Source organism: Bubalus bubalis, chromosome 8, assembly GCF_019923935.1.
Source record: "Bubalus bubalis isolate 160015118507 breed Murrah chromosome 8, NDDB_SH_1, whole genome shotgun sequence".
Classification (NCBI taxonomy): domain Eukaryota; kingdom Metazoa; phylum Chordata; class Mammalia; order Artiodactyla; family Bovidae; genus Bubalus; species Bubalus bubalis.
The window spans coordinates 55,757,098-55,775,884 of NC_059164.1; the positions used below are offsets into that span (position 1 = coordinate 55,757,098).

Sequence of the window (18,787 nt, forward strand, 5' to 3'; positions counted from 1 at the left end):
TGTGGCATATCCCAAAATGAACTGTTTAGGGTATGAATATAATACAATATTTAAGAATGGAGCTTACTAAAAATTTCTCCAAAGAGGTACTGAAATAATTTCAGAACTAGGGGTTTCATTGAAGTGGGAAGAAGTAGCACTAACTCTGTGCTAAGACAAAAATTTAAGACTAAATGTCAATTTAACCATGAAAGCACAAACCAAAAAATTAACAACAACAACAAAAAAACAATGACAAGGATGAAGAACCAAATTTAAGCCTCAAACCACATTTGTTATGTTAGGAAGTTGGACATGAGCAACAGGGGAGGCCTGGCTGAAAGGGATGCAAGCTGGAGCTCATAGATATGCTACAAAATAACCAGAGACTTTTCAACTCTTGCTCATGTGCCCTAGGCACACAGTGAGTGGATACAAAATAAACAAGGGGCTTCTCCAAGTAACCTTAGGCACTTAGGAGCCCAGTAAGGGCTCATGAACATTCTACATCTAATCATAACAGACTGAATTGTGAGAAGACATAAACAACATAGCCTGCTGTTACATAACTTACAATTGTCAATCTGCCTTGAGTATATGCCCATTTGTATTCCCGTTCATGGACTGGTGGTGGGTACAAGTTCTACTTTGCACACACCATAGGCAAAAGGAAGAGCATGGAAGTATAAAAGTGGGACATCAAACAGGATCAACAGGAAGGAAGAGGAGAGCTCCCTTGGAGTCAGTCTGCTCCCATGTTTTAGGAGTGTCTGTCTAATAAAAGATCTGTCTGCTTGAGCCAAACTGAACTGTAACTTGTCTGTTATTCTGTACCCTTTAGTCTAGCACTCTAAGTTTTTGGTGTGACAAGACAAGAAACTAGGAAGAGAAATAAACTGACCTAACTGAAAAAACATCAACAGACTTCCCTGGCAGTCCAGTGGATAAGACTCTGCAGAGGGCAGAGTTTCCACTGCAGCAGACCTAGACTGGGTCCCTGGTCAAGGAACTAAGCCCCTGCAAGCTGCACGGTGTGGCCAAACAAACAAACAAAAAAAAAATCAAAAGGAAAAAGATAACTAGCTATGTTAAAAATTATGTATCAGACCAAAAGAGAAGGGATACACATGTTGGTGATACACAGACTATAAGGATACAACTATGACAAACTAGACAGTGTATTAAAAAGCAGAGACATCACTTTACTGACAAAGGTCTGTCTATGGTTTTTCCAGTAGTCATGTATGGATGTGAGCATAAAGAAGGCTGAGGGTCAAAGAATTGATACTTTCAAACTGTGGAACTGGAGAAGACCCTTGAGAGTCCCTTGGACTGCAAGCAGATCAAACCAGTCAATCCTAAAGGAAATCAACCCAAAATATTCATTGGAAGGACTGATGCTGAAGTTCCAATACTTCGGTCACCTGATGCAAAGAGCTGACTCACTGCAAAAGCCCCTAATGCTGGGAAAGACCGAGGGCATGAGGAGAAGGGGGCGACAAAGTATGAGATGGTTGGATGGCATCAATGACTCAATGGACATGTGTTTGAGCAAACTCAGGCAAACAGTGAAAGACAGGGAAGCCCCGAGTGCTGCAGTCCATGGGGATGCAAAGAGTCGGATAGGACTCATTGATAAATGGATAGATGATAGATGGATAGAAGAACAAAAGAAAAGGGCTAGGGATTCTAAAGATAACCTCTTCCGTAGCTTTCAAATTTGCTCTCTATACTGGGTCAGAAGACAACCGGAAAGTCAAGCAAAGCCAAAGTAGCTGTGATGACTTTCTTTGAAGCCATGACTACAAATTACCATTTCCTTTCCTATTGCTCTAAGGACCCAGAGTTTGGGAAGATCTTCCAGGCTCTACGTTCAATCCTAGAGAACGCCCGGGGCAGTTGACAGGGGAAGAAGCTGTGAGAGTCATACAGACTTTCCCTTCAGAGGCTGCTCCAGCCAACAACTGAGAAATATCTGTAGAGTGACCAACCAGTCTGCAAATGATAATCCGCCCGAACCCAAATAAAACCTATCTCCCGAGGCCAAACCAAGCAAACCGAGGCGAGGGTAGACTACTGGCGAGGAAAGAAGACAGCTAATTCCAGAGTTACAATCACACACGCGCAAACCTTGACCCACGCCCACTCGGCAGCGAGAGTAAAGGTGGGAGCTCCAAACGTAGGACAGAACCCAGGGAACTTCCCTGGCTGCGGATAAGGCCATTTCATCCCATTTTCTCTTCCCTTCCAGACAGTCTCCAGTAAGTAGCTTCCTCTCACCCCCTCCTGTCCCGCGGGGCCCCACCCGTGGCCCCTTCGCGCGCAAGTGGCTGGACGGAGCTGAGGTCCGTCCAGCAGTCAGCTGTATTCCAGGTTGGAAAGAAACGAAGACAAAAAACCATTTGCACCTCAGAGGCACCGTACTCACCCTCATGACTGACACCTCCGGCTCCACCACGGTTGCTATCACTGTCCTCCTCCCCTTGGGTAGCAGCCCCCTGGGTCTTGGGAGCAGCCATTACTCGGCTGAGGAAAAAAAAAAAAAAAAAAAGAGGGCCGCAGAACAGGCGCGGGACCAATGGAAACGCGATTGGAAGCGAATTCCCCACTGACGCGGCTCTTCCTCCACGCCCACTCCGTGCCGTCACGATCTGGACCAATAGAACGTGGCGAGCGGGACGTAGTCCCGCCCCTAGCAGCTAACTCCCCTCCTCCTTCCGGGATGGAGCTGTTGCAGAACTACAGTTCCCAGCGTGCTGCGGGGCGCTCGGCAGGGAGGGCTAGAAGAGGCGCTGACGGGCGGGGGTGCGCCGGAGAGTGCCCCGGCGTGTTCGCTTAGTTCAGTGAATCAGAACAATGACTGCGCCTCCGGGTTCCCGGGAGCGCGTCGGAGGACTCTGAGCAGCCACCGCCGGGAGAGCGGCGGGCGGCGCAGCCTCGGCCGCGCGGTGTCAACGCTGGGCTCGGGAGCCTACAGCGCAGACCCTGCCCAGCGACCGCAGCCCGCGCGGAGCCGCGGGGCTCCAGCGCTGCAGCCACTACTCGGGAGCTGTGCATTGTTGTGAGCCGGAGAAGGGGCGCGGGGATTACAAAGCCTGAAGACCCCGGACCCCTGTTTAGCCATGTGGATACCTACGGAGCACGAGAAATACGGCGTGGGTGAGTCTCCGCGGGGCGAACTTTTATTCTGCTCTTGTCCTAGTCCGAGCGAGTGCGAATTTCGCGTCCTTGCCCCCGTGCCCCTCTTTCTCAGCCCGGCTGCAAATGCCTAATTCTGGCATCGCGCTGCGGGTTAGGGGCTTTGCTCAGCCACCTCCTGGCAGAGGGTTGCGCGTCGGGGTCTCGCCCCTCAACGCCGGATGGGAGCTCTAGGCACGGGCTCCCGGAGGGAGCGCCGGGACGGCTGCAGGGAGCGCGCGGCCAGCCCGCCTGCTGCGGGCTCTGCCTGCGGAGTTTGGAGTGGCTACCGGGCGTGTGTGTGTCAAGTTGGAAGAAGAGAACGGACGGCTTTCCTCTCCCTCCTTCTCCTTTACCTTAAAGATGGCAAGGGCTGCAACGACTTCCCAGGGTGGAGAGGGAGACAACAGTCGCGCAGAGAGAACATCCCCAAAACAGAAGGGAGGCGCAGAACCTTCCCTCTGCCTTCCACATTCCCGGAGTGCGGAATGTGGCACCGTCCTTAGAAGAGCCGCTCTGACAGTCCGGCCCGAGCCTTCCTCCTCCCTCCCATCCCGGGTTACCCGGTGTGTGTGTGCGCGCTCGGAGAGGCGGTGGGGCGGGGGTTAGTAAATTTCAACATCTGCGCCGCTCTGCTCTTTGGTCTTTGGAGGGGAACGGGTATTTCAGCAATGTTTTTACTTCTGACCACCCTCTCTGCTCATGGTGGGGGTGGTGCTGGAGGACAGCTGTGGAGTGTTAATGGGGAGAGAGACTCCGAAAGCTTGGATCTTCGAGGCAACGAGACAGCTTTTAGGAAAGACTACCCTGACACTATCCTTTTCCTTTAGGAGGAAAAGGAGCAGGGTAGCGCTCGCTGTTCTGTGTAAAGGTGAACAACAAAGGACATTAATATTGACGGATGAATACAGGAGTCTCCCTTCCTTTCCCTCCTCCCATTTCAGGCGGATTACAGTTCTCGTTTTTGTTGTTTGATTTCAGCTGGGTCGCCCCTTGACAGTTACTCCTTTTAGGTTGCGACTATTAAAAAGGAAGGCTCTCTGACAAGCCTGAAGCAGCCAAATGCAATTGTAACCTCTCAGAAGGTTTGACAGAGAAAGTATTATGATATAATACTTAATATATAGTATTAAGGAAACATAATATATAGTTTCCTATAATGCCCTGTCCTGGTTATTGGTTTACTTTTTTAAAAATTGGGTGTAGATCTAGTGATTTAGATGATATGTAGGTATCTGCTTATGTTCATTTTCCTGTAATTTAAAAAATCTGGAAAGCCTTTCGAGGGAGTCATAATTACAGAGGATTCCACCCCCCCCCCCAACTTCATCTGGGGATAGGACTTTGGAGTGTCCTGAAAGGGCTGTATGATTAAACAAAGTCATTCCCCTGTATTATATGAGCTTTCATTTTGGATTTCGACTGGTCAGCAAGACAATAGTTTGCCCAGGACCCACCTTTGGGAAGGAGTTCCAGTTTTCCCTGTCTTTGAAATGTAAGGGGAGCCTTTATCAGGTGCTCAACTGGCAAGGAGTAGATGTTTCCTTCTCTTCACCTGCCTCATTTTTGGGTGTAGATTACTTCTTATTAGGAGGAGACATTGTTTTTGCTGAAGTGTTGAGGACGTGGAGTGTCCCCTTGTCACCGGCTTAGCACTCAGTGCAGGAAGCACAGACATGGCCAGAAGCACTGTCCCGCTTGGAGTTGATCCCAGATGTTGCTTTCTTCCAAGTGTTAAATTATACAGATTATGGATGGGATTTATTTTCTTGATTTCTTTATGTGCCAGGTCACAGCTGGGGTGCTGGTATCGATTAGATCCTCTCTCGTTTTTCTTTTGCAAGCTGTGGGCAGAGGATTAAAACATGCTCTGGGATTTCCTGGAATGGCAAACCGGATGTTATCAGTCAAGTGTTTTGGGCTGCAGCAGACACCTCGCCTTTGGGTGGTTGTGATTTGGTTGCAGAGTAGGGGATGTAGATGGGTGAGCACACGTTTGGAGAAAGGTGGGATGAGATGAGAGGTGAAAGCAGAGGGTGGGGATCTGTTGTGCTCATGTATGCAATATAATACAGGATTGTTACCACCTTATATTATTAATTTTTGAGCATTTGGCTTATGAAATGCTTAGCTGGTTTTTAGACTCCATCTGTTACATGTGTGTGTGTGGTGAAAATTTTGCAGGGATTCTTATGTGGACTTTATTTCTCACCACATAAAGGACTATTTGTAGCTGCTTATACTGAACAACTAAAACACACATGCTCTACGTTTTTGTTTTTGTTTTTTTTTTATAAACTTGGTTACTGTATGTGCTTTTCTTTCTAGTTTTTTATAAGTACTCAAATTTATTTTATGGGCACAGATGTTTTGCTGATATCAGGTGTAGTAGTAAATCAATTTCCTTATTCTTTGATATAAATCTGTCTTTGTAAGTTTGAATGCTTGAAGTTTCCATGCACATTGTATATTTCTAACATACGTATCTCTCATTATTTATGAGAGAATTGTGTATCTTTATATATTATTGTTTCAGTCTCAAGCAACATACTATAAATATGGATAAAATTACTTAAATTTCATACCTGTAGTAAGATGTATCAGAGATAGGAATTCCTTTTCAAACCTGATGTGTGGGCACTATCCCATCCATTTAATTGATGAATGGTCTTAAAACAATGCATACTTAGTCATATATCTAAGTGTTCTAGGGTAGTAGACAGGTATAGTGATTTAACTAAAGTTCTGAGTAGTAAGGAACCTTGTCTCTTTGAAAGCGTGTTAATAGGCACAATTGTAGACATATTTTATCTTGGGAGAGTCTGTTTAGCTCTTGGTCTTAGTCAAGACAGTGCTTGCTGCCAGTTGTGTGACCTAAGGTAAGTCACCTAACCTTCCAGGGTCTCAACACACAGTCGAAGAATATCCAAGGTTCTTCTCAGTATTAATTCGGTGGAGTTCTTCCAAACAAGTGTGTCCTTTGGTTAGGAAGATATTTCCATTGTGTTGAGATTGTTATGAGAAAGGCACTTTTGCTGTGACACATCCCACATGGTTTTCAACTAAGATCACAGGTAAGCAAAAGCTACCTGGCAGGCTGCCAGAACCAAGCTGATTCAGGCTGTTTGATTCTCTCTCTCTAGGAGGAACTCCATGGGCAGTGACTAAAACATTCTTGATCACCGCCTGACAACTTTCCTCACACTATCTGCCTTCTATACATCCTCATCTGTCACAGTCCCCGTCCCCTCCTTCCTTAAAGTGATGGGAATTAGTCACAGAGAAAGTTAGGGCCATTGCAGATCTGTTTCTACATTCATTTGCTCAGCAGGCATGCGTGCAGCATTCCCAGGTGAGCCCGTGAGCCTTTGTGAGCTACAAACTGAGCCTCTCAACCGGGCCAGATGTTTTACATTTGTGAACCCGGTTAGGCTTAGAGGGGTAATGTTGGCTGGATTGATCAGTGCAAAAAAATCCCTAAGGCTTACAGGAAACAAAACTCAGAACAAACTGATCTGAAGGTCACAGATATCATTTAAAAAATGAAGTGTCATCATACCCATATCACTGAGTCTTCACAAACATTCCTGTCTTCAACTTATCCTAAAGTGGTTTTTAAAATCATCTAAGTAGGAATTCAGGCTTCCTAGTTGGCTCAGTGGTAAAGAATCTACCTGCCAAGCAGCAGATGTGGGTTTGATCCCTGGGTTGGGAAGATCCCCTAGAGAAGGAAATGGCAACCCACTCCAGTATTCTTGCCTGGAAATCCCAGAGGAGCCTGGTGGGCTACAGTCCATGGGGTCACAAAAGAGTTGGTCATGACTTAGTAACTAAACAATAGTAAAGTAGGAATTCTGTTCCTTTTAAAAGTCCTTTCTATTTTTATGGGGAGAGGTACCATCTCTTATTTACTCAGGATCTTTAGAATGTCTTTTCCTTCAGAAGCGTGCTTTATTGGTAGCCTGTGTGGAAGAGTTATGAGGGGGTGTACCTTTGGTCTTAGCTGTTTTCAATTTTGTTAGCTGGCAGTCTTGAGAGATGTTTCTTATCTTGTGGTACCATGATGTGTGCAGATAACATGTGTAGCTAGATAAAGATGTGCTGCCTGGAATTGTTTGTGGCATTTAGAGACTGGCACAGGATTCTAAACTTTCAGTGGGAAGCAAAGAGCAGTGATTTATACCTGCAAGTAAAGTATCACTGAAGGACTGTGCAGACAGTGAGATGGCAGCTTACATTCATGATCTGGCCTCCTCTGGGAACAGCCTGTAAACATATCCCCCTTTTGGTCATTCTCATAAGTGATGATTCTTTCATAAGGCCCCACAGTGACACTGAGATACTGCCTTTCTTCTTTAGTCTTATTTTTTTCCCCAGAGGCTGTATAGTCAGAACTACAACGGAGATTATAACAATTTCCAAAAACTTAAGGATTTCCTGTCTCTAGCTCCATTTTTTTCAGGAGACTACATTTGCAGAATTATCTTTGATACAGTATGTCTAAGTTCTAGCATAGTGATTTTATGTTGTGAACTTATACAGCAGAGAAGCATTAAACTAACTCTAAGGAACCCAGCCATAATGCTATAACCTTAACATATTAATGCAATGTTTTATAGTTAAAAAGATGTGAAATTATTTTATTTGAATCTACTCTCTGAGGTAGAATACTTTCCATTTAAGAGATGAGGAAACAACTTCACAGAGATTAAATGACTTACAGGCATGCGTTTGAGATATTGCAGTTTTGGTTCTAGACCATTGCAATGAAGCAAATTATCATGATAGAGTGAATCACACAAATTTTTTGGTTTCCTAGTGCAAATAGGTTATGTTTACACTATATTGTAGTCTTTTAAGAGTGCAATAGTGTTATGTTTTAAAAACTAGGTATATGCCTTAATTTAAAAAGAAAAACAACAAATAAATAAATAAATAAAAAGAGAAATCGCAAGCCATCATCTGACAATGCAAGGTTGTTGCTACACACTTTCAATTTGTAAAAAATGCAGTATCTGTGAAGCATAGTAAAATGAGATACTCTTGAATTTTGATATTGTTTAACTGTCATCCATAATAGGAAATTCATTTCATTTCCTGACACCAGCACCACCCAGGACCACCCTACACACATATAAGTGAAACAGTATTTATTCATACTTTCTGTGACCTCCTGTTCTTTTTCATTTAAAAAATACATACAGCACCCAAATCATTATGTTGTACACCTGAAACTAATAGAATGTTGTATGTCAGGTATGCCGCATAAAATAAATTTATTTATAAACTTAAAAAGATTGTCACTTACTTTACTTAATGACTCAGTGGGTCCTCACTGATAGTTTGAATAGCACTGCCCTAGTTACCTCATTTGTGATACAGGAAGCACTGGAATTTAGGCCTTGTTGGGTTTCTAGTTAAGTTCATTCATTATGTTGTTGTTTTTTGACAAATATGTATTTGTATTTAAACTTAGACTTTAATCATACTTTTTTCTTCTAATATAAATCAAAGTTTGTCTTTTTATATAATATTTCTCATTAACTATGGAACAAGTATCCAAAACCATCACATACATTGCATAAATTGTTTCTTTCAGGTTATGTGTGTCTTTCTGCTAGGGTCTTTTTGACAAGGGCTGGGATCAACTGCATAATGACCAATTTTGGATTTTTATATATATAATTTCCTTTGACAATGATCTCTGGCCACTATAGCAGAAGAATGAATCTAATGAGCTATTAATTTCTTGCCAATTGAAGGGTCACCCACATCATTCTTTTCCATCCTTTTATGTATTGCTGATCATTATTAGAAGAAACAAGGCAACTCATGTAACTTGTTTTCTTAAAAACATAAACTGGTAAGCTTATTTGGTCAGAGTACTAAAGAATAAATAAGTAATGTCCCCCAAGCTATTTTTATTTAAGCACTATAAATGTACTTAAGGAACAACTGTTTTACTCTTTGGCATTTAAAAAAAAATGTGTGCTAAGATACACTGGATATTTACTAAGTAAGAATTACCAAAAATAGTGTTAATGCCTTTTGGTGACAGAGTTGCAGTAAAACTGATATGCAGTATTCTACTGGTTGTGTTAAATATTAACGTAATCCTTTTGGAAATGAAGGTGTATGTATATGTGTGTGTGTGTGTGTGTGTGTGTGTGTATAAATATGTAAAATAGGCTTTGTGGAGCACTTGCTTTTCACCAAGCTTTGTTCTGAGAGCTTGTCATGCGTTTTCTGTCTAATCCTCGTGACAGCTCCATAAGAGAAGGTTCAGTTTTCATTCATTTTACAGGAAACTGAGTCATAGAGAGGTTAAGTAAGTTGTCTAAGGTCATGCAGGAAGTGGTGGAACTAGGATTGGAACCTCAAAAGTCTTAGCGTGTGCTTTCTTAGCCACTCTGCTGTGTTGCCTAACATGATGGTCAAAAACAGGAGTTTGAATCAGTAATTCCACCCCTCAAGGTCTACATGAAAAAAAAATCAATAGTGGCAAAACACTTTATGCACAGTTATTCTTTGCCATGTGGTCTGTGAAACAATATCAGTTCCAATATAGGAATAGTTGAATCACTTTTGATTATCAGCACAGCAGAATACTTATAGTCATAAAATGAAAGACTTCCATAAATAATGCTATTTCTAAAATACATTCCAGGAGACCTCTCAGGCAGTGCAGGGGTTAAGACCTAGCCTTCCTATCCTGGGGATACAGGTTCCATCCCTGGTCAGGGAGCAAAGATCCCACATGCCTTGCAGCCAAAACATAAACAATATTTCAACAAATTCAGTAACAATTTTCAAAATGGTCCATGTTTAAAAAAAAAAATACATTCCATGTACCTAGTGTCAGGTGACAAAATAAATGAAACAAGGATAGTGATTGAAATTCCATAAAATGCATAGCATTATAGAGAAGATGGTAGTTAATGTGTAGCATATAGAGAAGATGTAGTCAACAATTAAGCACAGGTGAGAATTGTTAGAATATAAAGATTACCATCAAATTCTTTTTTGAAAAATTCCTCCTGGTTGGAAATATGAACATTATGCACCTTTAAAGCATGCACATTGTTGCTTCTGGATGATGGAGGTGACATAAAGGTGATCTAAGAAAGATTATTGCAGTAGATGAGGTTAAGAGATAAGTTCCTGAACCAGGTGAGCAGTCCTCCATGGTGGAATGTGGATAAATCTAAGATGTTTGGAAGATGGAAAAATAGGGCGTATCATTGAATGTGAGGAGTTAGGGGAAGGAAGAAGTTTCGGATGTCTTCCTGATTTCTGGCTTGGACAAGTTGGGGAACATAGATTGTTGTTGTTTAGTTGCCAAGTTGTGTCCAACTCTCATGTGACCCAGTGAACTATAACCCGCCAGGCTCCTGGGTCCATCGAGTTTCCCAGGCAAGAATACTGAAGTGGGCAACTTGCCATTTCTTTCTCCAGGGTATCTTCCCGACCCAGGGATTGAACCTGAGTCTCCTGCATTGGCAGATGAGTTCTTTACCACTGAGCCACCAGGGAAGCCCCGGCTGAACATAGGTGCCATTCAACAAAAGAGACGTTTTTGCAGATGGGGCTGGTTTATAGCATAGGATTAAAAATTTTGTTTGGCTTCCTAGACTTGGCCATCCCCATCAAACATTCAGGTGGCGATATCTGCATAGACAGGAATAGGAGAGAGGTTATAGACTAAAGAGCATGATTAGAGAGTCATTTGATTTAGGTGTGATAACGGAAGCGTTCCACTTTATTAATTGTATTGATTTTGATTAAGTAGTCTGCTTGTCTAAGTTTTAAAGTGATAGAGCCTGAATTTTCCAAGAGCAGTCATCTCGAAGCACTTTATTAATACGGATATCTGGGGACTATAAAATAAGAACGATTAGCTGTCACGTTGAGTTGGTAGGAAGCTAGATTTCATGGTTTTTTCTTGCTTCCCATTGGTGCATTGCCTGGTTAAGGCATAAGTTACTTCTGTTTCTCTGACAGTTCTTTCTGAAGCAAATGTCTCATGCCAGATTTTGCATGTTTGTGAGATTTCCCCAGCAGGATGTTGAAAAACAGAAACCACAAACAGTATTTCAACAAACATGATTTATATATCCCTCAAACAGCATCTAAGTGTATACACACATCTGGAAATGGGAAAATGCTCAGATACCCAAAGCACTGTATTTGTGCCTACAGACTGTGTGTGTATGTGTGTGTGGTAAATATGTAATATATCTTAGGAACCACAAGGTCAGATTTAGAATTCTTAAAGTTACATCACTGTACTCCTGAAAAAAATATGTGATTTGAACTGAGGGATTCCAGCTTAAGATAGCTTTATGTTCCTTTTTCCTAATGTAGCCTGTCATAACCTCCCACTGAAATACTGATAGATGTACACAAAGAGGCAGACATTAATGATATTAGAAATGAAGTCTGACAGAAAACCAACTGCCAAATTCAGGAGCAGTTTCTCCAAGGCAGGTGCAACTACGTTGTGAAAACCAGTTGGTGGCTTCCCTCTGCTTTCCCTCCTTAACAGAGAAGCTTCAGGGACCTCAGTGACCTGGGCAGGAAGACCCATTGCTCCTCTCTACCATCACCAAGTTTGAGGCCAGGTCAATACCTTCAACATGGAGTGTGTCCTTCACCACCTGAGGTATCTCTAGTCCCTCTCATTCCATCTCATCTTTGTATGAGAGATGACCATGTGTAGAAACAGCTGGGACAGGAAGGTGGGTGGGTGGAAAGAGTCTTTGAGAACATCGTTCTGGCTTTGACAGGTATACTGTGGCCTTCATACAAAGTGTGATTTCATGGGCACCTATGAAGTACTGAAGCAACAAAGCATGCTGGATATTATATCGATAGTTTTGCTTGCAGTCTGTTGGGTACAGAGGAAGAAGTAATGGAATAAGAGATAATCTCATCTTAATTGCTGTAAACCATGGTGCAGTTTCCTTGGTGGCTCAGACCATAAAGAATCCACTTACAATGCATAAGACCTGGGTTCGATCCCTGGGTCAGGAAGATCCTCTGGAGAAGGGAATGGCTACCCACTCCAGTACTCTTGCCTGGAGAATTCCATGGATAGAGGAGCCTGGTGGGCTACAGTCCATAGGGTTGCAAAGAGTCAGCCACGGCTGAACGACTATACTTTCACACATGGTACAGGATGGAGGGCTTCCCTGGTGGCTCAGATGGTAAAGAATTTGCCTGCAATGCCTGGAGAATTCCAGGGACAGAGGAACCTGGCAGTCTGTGGAGTTGCAAAGAGTTGGACACGACTTAGCAACCAACAGTTTTTCATGGTACAGGATGGCTTATCACTGAGAACTTGGATTGGAGCTGTGCACCTCTTCCAGGAAGGAAGACTTGTAAGTGGGACTGAACATACTCCTTTATGTTTAGCCCTGGCTTTGGTATCGCAGGAAGGTTCAAGACTCAGGTTGCATCAGTCAGGATCACATTTGTGTCCCTATCGAAGAAGAAAAGCAACTAAATCCAGAAACAGGCATCTGTCACTCTGTAATGAACTAAAACATGGCTGCTTCTCAGCTGGGGAAGAAGAGAGAAAGCATAACATTGACATAGAAGGCTTTGGGAAATTGCCAGTCACACATGTGTATTTGTTTTCCACCCCCATTCATGACCCCTGTGTGTGTGCCAGAAAGGGGAAGTTAGTGGGATCGAGGCTGGTGAGAACCCTTCTGGTTATGAAATTTGCATGTCTTCTTGGGTGAATTTGATAACCATTCCTCCCCCAAGTTGTGAACTGTTTTCTTAAACCAAGCAATTTATTGTTCCATTTTATGTTAGTGTTAATTGGGCATTTTTAAAATAAAGGTAATCTATTATTGTTTTGTTTTTTTGGCTGTGCTGCACAGCATTTGGGATCTTAGTTTCCTGACGAGGATTCAAACTTGTTACCCCTGCTTTGGAAGTGTAGAGTCTTAACCACTGGACTACAGGAAAGTTATTTCTCTAAACATGTCTCCCTGAAATCTTTAAGCAGAAATGCAGAGATTAGGTGTTTTTTTTCTCCAGAATGTAAAAGATCATCTCTGCCTTGGTCACCAGGGGTGAACGTGTTCGGGGCCGTGGGCATATATTTGTATGTTGTTGTTGTTTAGTCGCTCAGTAGTGCCCTACTGTTTTGCCACCCACAGACTATAGCCTGCCAGGCTCCTATGTCCTTGGGATTTCCCAGGCAAGAGTACTGGAGTGGGTTCCCGTTTCTTCCTCCAGGGGATCTTCCTCACCCAGGGATCGAACCTGTGTCTTCCTGTGTCTTTTGCACTGCAGGTGGATTCTTTACCGCTGAGCCACCTGAGAAGCCTGAATTTGTGTGAGGCAACTAAAAATAGCCCTAACGCAGGTCCTGGAGAAAACAGTACTTACTATCTTGGGAAGAGGAGGAAGCCTTGGCCTTTCTCGAAGGATGTCCAGAATGGGTTGAAGATCTGGGGGGGCTTCCATAATAAGCTCAGGGTTTAGCCAGGCTCTCAACGAAATAAGAAAATCCAAACATGCATAAGCAGTTCTGTAAAGAGCCAAAAGAAGAAAAATGTCTGAGAGTTTTCTCCAGAAATGTGGATGATGAACACTAACAACAAGGTATGAGGGTTCCTATAAAAACTTCGCATAAGGGTAAAAGTTAGCCCTTAGCCCCTTCCTCAATTTTTTCTCCCAGGAAAATCATATTTGTATTAATTGCATCCTACATTTCATTTAATATTCCCATTCATAGTTTATATAAATTGATTCAGAAAACCAACCATTTACGTTCTTGGCCTCAAGTTAGAAGAGGAAATATTATGTATAAATTATATAAAAAATATGCTAATTAGTTTTAAAATGAGAAAATTCAAGAAGTGAAGAATTGGGATACAAAGTTACATATTGCAGTGTTATTACAACCAATTGTTACCATTGAGGGGTGGCATTTTTTTTTTTAGACTTTCTACTTTTTAATAATTTAAAAGTTAACATGAATTTCTTTTGTAATCAGAAATAATTATATAAACTCTTTTATAAGCTGAGCATTATTTCCTATATAGAGTTTTCCTCTCAGGATTAGAGGTTAGATTGGTGGAAATTGAGTCTGGAAGGCCTGAATTTAGTTTGTCACTTAATGTCTGAAAATTTTTCTGTTTCAAAGTGGGGAAAAAAAAAAAGTTTCCAAATGGCTTTCCTTGCTATAACCTGCTTGATTACTTGTGATGTCGCCGCTTTGTTTTTTTCCCAGTACTCACAGAATGGTGTTATCAGATGGCTGTGGGATACAAATTTTGGAAAAGAGCCCCAATTCCTCTTTGAGAAAGAGCTTCAAACAAATTCGTCCAAGATAAAAAATACTGTTCTTTCCAAGAAGTGTTTGTTTAGAAGATGAATGTTGATATCACTGCTCACTTACCATTGTCCTATAAACTCTCTCCAGTGAGAATGTGAGTCTTGGGATAATTTATGCAAGAGAAATTGATCAATGTAGAGGGTCAAGAACTTGAAGAGGTTTTATTTAGCCATTATGGGGGATAATTGCTTCTTTATGGGTGTTATGGACTAGATGTTTGTTGTTCAATCGCTCAGTCGTGTCTGACTCTTTGTGACCCCATGGACTGCATCATGCCAGGCTTCCTGTCCTTCACCGTCTCCTAGAGTTTGCTCAAACTCATGTCCATGAGTTGGTGATGCCATCCAGCCATCCTGTCTTCTGCCGTCCCCTTCTCCTCCTGCCCTCAATCTTTCCTAGCATCAGGGTCTTTTCCAGTGAGTTGGCTCTTCACATCAGGTGGCCAAAGTATTGGAGCTTCAACTTCAGCATCAGTCCTTCCAATAAATATTCAGGATTGATTTCCTTTAGGATTGACTGGTTTGATCTCCTTGCAGTCCAAGGGACTCTCAATAGTCTTCTCCAGCATCGCAGTTTGAAGGCATCAGTTCTTCGGCCCTCAGCCTTTTTTATTGTCCAGCTCTCACATCCATACATGACTGCTGGAAAACCATAGTTTTGACTATACGGACCTTTGTAGGCAAAGTAATGTCTCTGCTTTTTAATATGCTGTCTAGGTTTGAATATTTGTGTCTCTCCAGAATTCTTATGTTGAAACTCTAACACCCAGCCTGGTTGTATTTGAAGAAAGGATGTAATTAAGGTTGAATGAATCATGAGGGTGGAGCCCTGTTCTAATTGGATCACTGTCATTATAAAAAGAGACCCTAGAGAGCTTGCTAGCTCTCTCCAGGAATTCAAGCATGCATGTACCTAAGAAAAAGCATGTGAGGAAATAGTAAGAAGGAGACTATCTGTGAGCCAGAGAAAGAGCCCTCACCAGAAATTGACCAGGCTGGACCTTGATCTAGGACTTACAGCCTCCACAACTGCGAGAAAATAAATTTTTGCTGTTGAGCCACCCAGGTTATGGTATCTTACTATGGCAGCCTGAGCTAATAGAATGGCTTAGAGCAGTTTTAGGCACTGTAGGAAGAGGGAACAAAGAAAATAGAAGCAGAATCCTGGACCTCTGTGTAAGACATGTCATCGCTGTAGCCCTTTTCTGTGGTCTGAGGTCTAACTCCCTTAGTCTGCCCTTGGAAGCACAGAGTTAATTGAGTCACTTTTTGATGATGTTTATCTACCAGTAACTGCAGGAATGTGTTTATTTGAATAATGGCATTTATGTAGAGTTGCTCATAGCATCTTAAGTCATTAAATCACCTTGGGTTCTTTCAAAGAAACCAGTAAAAGTAGGGTCTTGAAATGAGTCATTTCTCCCTGCTATAATTATTTATGAAAAACTCAGGTCAATAAGTTTAACTGTCTGGGTTAGCACTTAGAACAGGTTGTTGAAGTTTTACTATATTGAAATTTGGTTGGAGACATCACTTCAAGTGTACTTTGTTTTTGAAAGGCCTGCCTGGATATAGTACATACCAAGTCCCTAAAGGGAATAAATAATATTAGATAATTTTTTTTTCCATTTTCTGTCCTTAAGTATGTGTTTCCTGATTGCAGATACTACATCCTGTTAAGAGTTTGTCACATTTTTTTTTTCTTTAGTGATGATAAATATAAAGGCATATCCTGTGACACATTGATGGAAAAATTTATTGTGTGTGCCTGCTGTCTATAAGGCATTGTGCTAACTTTATGGGGGCATATGAATAGGTATAGAACTGAGTCCCTGGACAAATGACGAAGCAAGAAATATTTCTTGGTTTTCTATTTAGTTTTCATAAAACATTTTTTTCAAGGTAGGTGTTATCTTTTTTTTATTATTTACTTGGTAATGCTCCATGCTCAGTCACTCATTCGTGTCCAACTCTTTGCGACCCCATGGACTGTAGCCTTCCAGGCTCCTCTGTCCATGGAATTTTCCATGCATAAATACTTGAGTGCCTTGCCATTTCCTATTCCAGGGGATCTTCTCAACTCAGGGATCGATCCCACGTCTCTTGCATCTTTTGCACTGGCAGGCTGATTCTTTATCACTAGGACCACCTGGGAAGCCCCAGGTGGGCTTAGTAAGGCAGTATATAAATATATCAGAGAGAAATTAGTGTGAAGCTTAAGAGATATTTTCCCTCAAGCTTTAAAAGGAAGATAAGGACTCAAAATGGTGATGCTATTCACTTGTGAGCCTTAGGAAATAGCCCCGAGGAGGGAGTGTCTCATATCCTGGATAACTCAGAACTTATCCAGAAGAATAGAAGGTTCATTTTAAGATACTCCCTACACAATGAGTCACCAGCTGCTGAGACTGTCCAGTATAAACACCTGAGTGGAGCTGTACTTTAAATAGCTGGAAAACCTTCTTCCTCTTCCTACTGGGTAATTTCCACTTTCCCCTCCCCCAACCTTGGACTCATTCTTGTCACCTAAACAATGTTAAGTATCTTGGACAATGGGTTGTCTTTTTTTGTGATTTCCTTCTAAGACTGGGCAGAGGAAGGAAGATGGATTCAGTATTAACTAAGAGTGGGTACTGTGTCCAGCTTAGTCACTCAGTCTTGTCCGACTCTTTGTGACCCCATGGGCTGTAGCCTGCCAGGCTCCTCTGTGCATGGAATTCTCCAGGCCAGAATACCGGAGTGGGTTGCCATGTTCTTCTCCAGGGGATCTTCCCAACCCAGGGATCAAACCCAGGTCTCCTGCATTGCAGGTGGATTCTGCATCATCTGTGTTACCAGGAAGAGTGGGTAGGCAAAGGAAAATCCAGCCTCAAGATGCAAGTTTTCCAGCGGTTAGGCCTGTGTGATTGGTGCCATGTATGCACACTGAAGCCTTAGCAAACCTAGAGGGGCAAGTATTTGTTCAAGGTGACTGACTGAAATTTGGATACATAGTCCAAGTCTGAAGCCTGTGGCCTCTCGCAGAGAGGCCTGTGGTCAGAATCTGGAGGGCTAGCCCCTGGCTTTGGGTTCTGTGGACAGTGATGAAGAAATTGCTCACTATACCTTACTTGTTGTATAAGATGCTGGCTTCCAGTATTATATGAAGTAAGTATCTGCATTGTCTTTTCACTTCAGCCTTAGCCTCTGGTGGTCATGGTCAGCCCCTCATGTACTGCTGTGCTGCCTGCCTGTGGGTGGGGCATGTGGATCCCAGTTGTGCTGGAGGGGCCTTGCAGTGGGTCAGGAAATGGCTGGGTACCAGAAGGTTTGGGGAAAATATGGGGGCCAAGAGCCAAGCACCAAACAAGGCTGCATGATAGGAAGGAAGTAAAAGTGTGCATCTGTGAGTGAGGATGGACCTTGGCCAAGTGTAACCAGGACCAAGGAAGAACTCTGGAGTAAAATGCAAGTTCTCAGTGATGGTGGGACTCGAAGAAAGAGAGCTAGCTGGGAGGGAGGGCTGATCAGCATTGATTGGAACAGCCATGGAAACCCTAGTCTTTGAGGCTGGTGGTTCTGATATGGGAAGCTCTTGCCTTGCATGGACCTGGGCCCCATCCACGCTCAGAGAAGCCTCGTCCTGCTGGGCTGAGGATCAAATGCCATGAGTAAGCTGGGTGTGCTGGGTAGGCACCCCTTGTGTGGACTACTGCCATAGCCTCCTCATTTGTCGCCTACTTGTAGTCCCTTCTTTCTCTAGCACATGCCTTGCATTTTAACCGCGAATGATCTTTTCTCTAGGCCAAATTTGTTGTACTTCATTTGGAAACACAAAAACAAATACCTGTAATGTTTCCTGTGCAGTCAGGATAGAGTCCAAAGTCAAATGCGCGTCAGGCCCTTCCTGAACTGACCCCCAGCTGCTGTCCAGTCCTGTACTGGGCATTTCTTTCTCCTGCACCCTGAGCTCCATGCTAGGGAACTAGGTAGAGATTTTCGGAGGTGCCGAGCTGCGTCTGGACTCTTGGTCTCTGCAGTTGGCTTGCACTCAGCCTGGCTGGTCCATCCTCCTTCGGATCTTTACCTGGAAAACCTAACTGGGGTGTCTCTTCTCTAAAAGCTCCTACATCTGACTCCTTCTGGCAGAAATGAAAACCGTTCTTTATTCCACATCTGTGAGCCCTCTTCCAGGGCTCTTGTTACTATCGTTTGAAGCCATCTACCCCTGCTACAGGCTGGGGAAGCCCTCGGTGCTGTTCTGTCCATTTGATTCCCTGGGGGGTAGCACAGAGCC

The 18,787-nt window shown here is 43.0% G+C and overlaps 2 protein-coding genes across 4 annotated transcripts in view; one reads left to right on the forward strand and one right to left on the reverse strand.

Annotated features, from left to right (window-relative positions):
- Positions 1–3,598, reverse strand: part of ZNF277 (zinc finger protein 277) — a 131,644-nt gene extending 128,046 nt beyond the window's left edge. Inside the window, exons 1-2 of the mRNA XM_006073277.4 lie at positions 3,513–3,598; positions 2,408–2,505 (exon numbers count right to left, since the gene is read on the reverse strand). Coding sequence (XP_006073339.2) covers positions 2,408–2,505; positions 3,513–3,583 — 169 coding nt within the window. The 5' untranslated portion in view covers positions 3,584–3,598. The remainder of the gene's footprint in view (positions 1–2,407; positions 2,506–3,512) is intronic.
- Positions 2,648–18,787, forward strand: part of DOCK4 (dedicator of cytokinesis 4) — a 474,663-nt gene continuing 458,523 nt past the window's right edge. The window contains exon 1 of one of the 3 annotated variants that reach the window (XM_045166403.1): positions 2,648–3,138. In XM_045166403.1, the coding sequence (XP_045022338.1) occupies positions 3,102–3,138 (37 nt within the window). In that variant the 5' untranslated portion in view covers positions 2,648–3,101. The remainder of the gene's footprint in view (positions 3,139–18,787) is intronic. The other 2 variants (XM_045166401.1, XM_045166404.1) reach the window with 2 other exon arrangements.